The sequence below is a fragment of the Cherax quadricarinatus genome, chromosome 53 (genome assembly GCF_038502225.1).
Source record: "Cherax quadricarinatus isolate ZL_2023a chromosome 53, ASM3850222v1, whole genome shotgun sequence".
NCBI classification, from domain to species: domain Eukaryota; kingdom Metazoa; phylum Arthropoda; class Malacostraca; order Decapoda; family Parastacidae; genus Cherax; species Cherax quadricarinatus.
This window is the reverse complement of record NC_091344.1, coordinates 18,436,787-18,442,786: the sequence shown is the minus strand read 5'-3', so window position 1 is coordinate 18,442,786 and position 6,000 is coordinate 18,436,787. Positions and strand designations below refer to the sequence as shown.

Below are 6,000 nucleotides of genomic sequence, written 5' to 3'. Positions count from 1 at the left end.
TTAGGACTTGAGGTGTCAAGTCCTTATCCGGGGTTACTTCCCTTCTTCTTTTAATGCCACTAGGACCAGCTTCAGAATCACTGGACTTTTGTCGCACAACATATCTGTCCATAGAGGTCTGTACCTCTCGTTCCTTTATGACTTTCCTAAAGTGTTTCACAACACTGTCAGTGTACAGGTTGCCAACACGGCTTGCAACAGCTGTCTGAGGGTGATTTTCATCCATAAAGGTTTGTACTTTAAGCCACATTGCACAGATTTCCTTAATCTTTGAAGTAGGCAACTTCTTCAATTTCTCTCTCCCCTCCTCCGAAGCAGTTTCCTCAAGTCTGCCCTCTTGCTGTTGAAGATGATCTAGCAGCTCATCAGTGGTTAGTTCTTCATTGTCCTCCTCCACCAACTCTTCCACATCCTCCCCACTAACCTCTAACCCCAAGGACTTCCCCAATGCCACAATTGATTCCTCAACTGGCATACGCCTTTCAGGGTTAGCCTCAAATCCTTCAAAATCCCTTTGGTCTACACATTCTGGCCACAGTTTCTTCCAAGCAGAGTTCAAGGTCCTCTTAGTCACTTCCTCCCAAGCCTTACCTATAATGTTTACACAATTGAGGATGCTAAAGTGATCTCTCCAAAACTCTCTTAGAGTCAATTGAGTTTCTGAGGTCACTACAAAGCACCTTTCAAACATAGCTTTTGTGTACAGTTTTTTGAAGTTTGCAATGACCTTCTGGTCCATGGGCTGCAGAAGAGAAGTGGTATTAGGAGGCAAAAACTTGGCCTTAATGAAGCTCATGTCCCCAGAAAGTTGCTCTGCCACGTCTGAAGGATGACCAGGAGCATTGTGTAATACCAGGGGGCACTTAAGGTCCAGTTTATTTTCCAGGAGGTAATTTTTCACAGTGGGAGCAAATGCATGGTGTAACCAGTCATAGAAAAAGTCCCTAGTGACCCATGCCTTACTGTTTGCCCTCCACATCACACATAAATTACCCTTGAGGACATTGTTTTTCCTGAACACTCTAGGAGCTTCAGAGTGATACACTAATAAAGGCTTCACTTTGCAATCACCACTAGCATTGGCACACATTAACAGAGTAAGCCTGTCTTTCATAGGCTTATGTCCTGGGAGTGCCTTTTCCTCCTGAGTAATGTAGGTCCTGCTTGGCATTTTCTTCCAAAACAGGCCTGTTTTGTCACAATTAAACGCTTGTTCAGGTTTCAGTCCTTCACTGTCTATGTACTCCTTGAATTCCTGCACATATTTTTCAGCTGCTTCGTGGTCCGAACTGGCAGCCTCACCATGCCTTATCACACTATGTATGCCACTACGCTTCTTAAATCTCTCAAACCAACCTTTGCTGGCCTTAAATTCACTTACATCATCACTAGTTGCAGGCATTTTTCTAATTAAATCCTGATGCAACTTCCTAGCCTTTTCACTTATGATCGCTTGAGAGGTGCTATCTCCTGCTATCTGTTTTTCGTTTATCCACACCAATAACAGTCTCTCAACATCTTCTATCACTTGCGATCTCTGTTTCGAAAACACAGTTGCACCTTTGGCAAGAACAGCTTCCTTGATTGCCGTTTTCTTGGACACAATAGTAGCGATGGTTGATTGGGGTTTACTATACAACCTGGCCAGCTCGGAGACACGTACTCCACTTTCATACTTAGCAATTTCTTTTTCTTCATATCCATAGTAATTCTCACCCTTCTTCCTGTAGGGTTGGCACTATAAGCTTTCTTGGGGCCCATGGTCACTTATTTTGCAGGTGAAATCACTAAAAATGCTGTAATAATACGAAATGTTCTGATTGTATGCTTGGATGTTACCGCGGAGCCTGGCTTGTAAACATTGCCACCGGCGGGACAAGTGAGGCTGGCTCAGGCCGCACATGGGCGCGTCTCGGATGAATCGCGTTGAGCGAGTTTTTTAGCGCTAGGCGAGGCAAAATTTTTACGTTAAAATGTATCGTTAGGCTGATTTAACGTTATGTGATGCCATCGTTAGGCGAGGGTCCACTGTATTGTGTTTAGATAAAATAAGGAATTAGTATATAGTTAGGTTATGATGTAAAGCACAGAGGTCTTGCAGACAAGACTAAGGAGAGTGCTATTGTGAGCGGGTAATGTTGAATGTATTAGTTATAATAAACATTATGAGGAAAGTTTAGTGAAGGAGCTGAATGGGAGAAAAGTTTAGCAGGTGCCATGCATCTCAAGAAAATTATCATCATTCATGGAGCACTGAAAATATTTATTTTAGTATTTTCTCAGTGCATTAATGATGTGTGCTAGTTTCCTTCTGCTGTATGTGTTTGGTGTACTATAATTGCTTTCCCTTTCCATATAGTGGGAAACAGTTTGCAGAAATTTAATATTTTTGGATATTTTTTATTTTTATTAACATTGGCCGTCTCCCATCAAAGCAGGGTAACCCGAAAAAGAAAAACTTTCATCATCATTCACTCCATCATTGTTGTGCCAGAGGTGCACTTACACTACAGTTTTAAAACTGCAGCATTAACACCCCTCCTTCAGAGTGCATGCTCTGTACTTCCCATCTCCAGGATTCAAGTCCGACCTGCTGGTTTCCCTGAATCCCTTCATAAATGTTACCTTACTCACACTCCAACAGCACATCAAGTCCTAAAAACCATTTGTCTCCATTTGCTCCTATCTAACACATGCATGCTTTCTGGAAGTCCAGGCCCCTCACACACAAAACCTCCTTTACTTTCTCCCTCCAACCTTTCCTAGGCCAACCCCTACCCTGCCTTCCCTCCACTACAGATTTATACACTCCTGAAGTCATTCTATTTTGTTGCATTCTCTCTACATGTCCGAACCACCTCAACAACCCCTCCTCATCCCTCTGGATAATAGTTTTGGTAATCCTGCACCTTCTCCTAATTTCCAAACTACAAATTTTCTGCTTTATATTCACACCACACATTGCTCTCAGACATGACATCTTCACTGCCTCCAGCCTTCTCCTTGTTGCAACATTCACCACCCATGTTTCACACCCATTTAATAGCATTGGTATAACTATACTCTCATACATTCCCCTCTTTGCTTCCATGAACAAAGTTCTTTGTCTTCACAGACTCCCAAGTGCACCATTCACCTTTTTCCACTCATGAGTTTGTGATTCACCTCATCTTTCATAGACACATCTGCTGACACGTCCACTCCTAAATATTTGAATACATTCACCTCCTCCTTTCTCTCTTCCTCCAATCTGATTCTAGGATAATAATGCTTTATTTTTTTGCAGGGTATGGGACCTGGTAACATGGGACCACCACTTGGCCCTCCCCTTGGCCCACACAATAGCCAGATGGGGGGACACATGGGCACCCAGGGCATGGTACAAGGTCCTTATCAGGGATGGGGCACTCCTCCACAACAACAAGGATATCCACCTCAGGGGTATGGTGCCCCTCAAGGTCCGGGGGGATACCAAGGTTGGGGTGCAGGACAACAGCTGCAACAGTGGGGGGCACCAAATTATGGTTCCCCTGGCGGCCAGCAGTACGGGAGTTTTGGTGAGTTGTACCTATGTCCTAATTCAATTACCTTTTGTTTACTTGCAACTAAGCTTGAATGCAGTGAAATTTTAATGCAAATTAATTTGTTTGATAGTTGGTCCTATTTCTGTTATGTTTATTTAATTTTTAAAATAGGGCTGTATTCCTTGTTAATGGGTGTACCCAGTGGGATTTTCCCATTTTATTTTTGGTTTAATATCTGGGCAATTTTTCAAGAATGTTCTTTGCATTCACATGAAGCTAAGAACAACATTCGAGATGCTTTTGGTACTAGAGGAGCAGTTAGGAACAATGATGAAAAGCAGGAAGCATTTTGTTGTGGATTATGGAGAACTAGGTCATGATGAAGGAAAAGACACTGCGTAAACAGTTTATGTATTAGGGGTACAGGAACCAAGCCATGAAGCTCACTAGCAGAGAAATGAACTTGATAGTCACAAGGAACAAAGGTGCTATCCAAATTGAAGATGGAAGTAGTAGTTAAGGGATTGGAGATAAAATGATTACATAGCTGTGAGAAATTCCATTAATGATAGCTGAAGTTATTATACAATAACCAGAAATTTATTAACTACTTCAAGAAATGTAATGACTTATCAAAAGAAATTCATTTTTACTGAAAAGAAAAAAAAGGCCATGAAAAGACGACACAATGCCAAAGTGAAGGTCAGACAAAGTGAGAAATGTCTTCCTTTTCTAACAGATGCTTTCCTCTGACCCTAGAGACACTGACAACAAACCGTACAAAAAGTCCCAAAACCACAAAATTACAGCCTGAAGGCAGATACTATCCAAAGCCCCCCAACCCCACCACACTTCACCATGAAATACTAGATTTCTATGTCTCCTTCTCTTCCCCTCCCCTTCGCACTTGCAATCTTCCATACTCTTTGCATCTTATAGGAATAAGTTTCAAGTCCGACTAAGCAGTTTTGTTCATCAACAGTGAGAAACTAATGAGCCTCAAACAGAATGTACTCTTGACTACAATTCCACTAAATTGCAAACATAAATTCTTATGCCGTTTGGAAAAGTAATACCCATCGAGAATTATATGATAAATTTATTTTCAAGAATCTGGGAATTGACCTAGGCAAACTAAACATGGAAACTATTAAAATTCCCTGGGAAATAAATACAAATACTGTTCTATTCTGAGCACCTCTGCAAAAACAGTGATAATGTGCGAGTGTGGTGAAAGTGTTGAATGATGATGAAAGTATTTTCTTTTTGGGGATTTTCTTTCTTTTTTTGGGTCACCCTGCCTCGGTGGGAGACGGCCGACTTGTTGAAAAAAAAAAAATGTATAACATATAAAAAAAGTGTGAACATAGTAAAACAGAAGTGCTCAGTGTCTGATCAAAATCTGTGACCTCGATAATGTTGAAGAGAGTAACAAATGTAGACGGAAATTACAAAGGGATTCCACAAGAAAAAGTAATGTCTTGAATTGCTTTGCTAACTAAAGCACACAGATATCGTAACAAAAAAAATATTAGTAGAATTATTCAGATGAAGCAGAATTAAAAGGTATATTACAGGGAAGAAAAAACAAAAAAGGAAATATAACCTTTACAAAATTAGAGAAAATTTCATATGCAATGTAAAAAATATATATACTGAAGATCAAAAAAAAACAAAAATAGGTGTTCAGTTATAGCAAACCAAACAACACCATAAGATCGTACTATTGATCATATTTCATGTCAACAGGTTGATAAATAAGACACGTGCAACTTTTGGCCATCTTTGTTGCTGAAATGTTTTTGCTCTGCAAGTGCCTTCTTAGTTGAATAAGACTATTATAATACTATAGAGATAGTAGAAGTATTCATTTTGAGGTGATCAGTCCCTCACTCTTACAGCAGAGGCATGTTACCAGATTGTTCAGGAGCAGAGCGAGGTGTAGCATCTGGAGATGACATCGCAAGTGAGCATGGCTCAGTAATTGAACCAGGTCATGCTAAACAGTTGTTTAACAAAGAAGGTGCAAAAGACTTGCTTGTAGTAAGACACCATAATGAGACAGGTATCATATTTTTGATGGCATACAATTTAGACAAATTCATAAATAAGACCTGTAACACTTGAGTATCTTTCTTCTTTCAACACACTGGCCGTATCCCACCAAGGCAGGGTGGCCCAAAAAGAAAAACGAAAGTTTCTCTTTAAATTTAGTAATTTATACAGGAGAAGGGGTTACTAGCCCCTTGCTCCTGGCATTTTAGTCGCCTCTTACGACACGCATGGCTTACAGAGGAAGAATTCTGTTTCACTTCCCCATGGAGATAAGAGGAAATAAACAAGAACAAGAACTAGAAATAAAATAGAAGAAAACCCAGAGGGTATGTGTAGTGTGACCAAAGTGTAAGTAGAAGTAGCAAGACATGCCAGAAACCTTGCATGTTTATGAGACAGAAAAATGGACACCAGCAATCCT

At 40.5% G+C, this 6,000-nt stretch overlaps 1 protein-coding gene across 12 annotated transcripts in view; it reads left to right on the top strand.

Annotated features, from left to right (window-relative positions):
* Hrb27C (Heterogeneous nuclear ribonucleoprotein at 27C) overlaps positions 1-6,000 on the top strand; it is a 367,211-nt gene that overhangs the window by 173,134 nt on the left and 188,077 nt on the right. For all 12 annotated transcript variants that reach the window (XR_008407579.2, XR_008407578.2, XM_053781454.2 and 9 more), the window contains exon 6: positions 3,287-3,557. Coding sequence is in view for 10 of the 12 variants with exons in the window: in XM_053781454.2 (XP_053637429.1) it covers positions 3,287-3,557 (271 nt within the window). In the remaining 2 variants the exon portion in view is untranslated. The remainder of the gene's footprint in view (positions 1-3,286; positions 3,558-6,000) is intronic.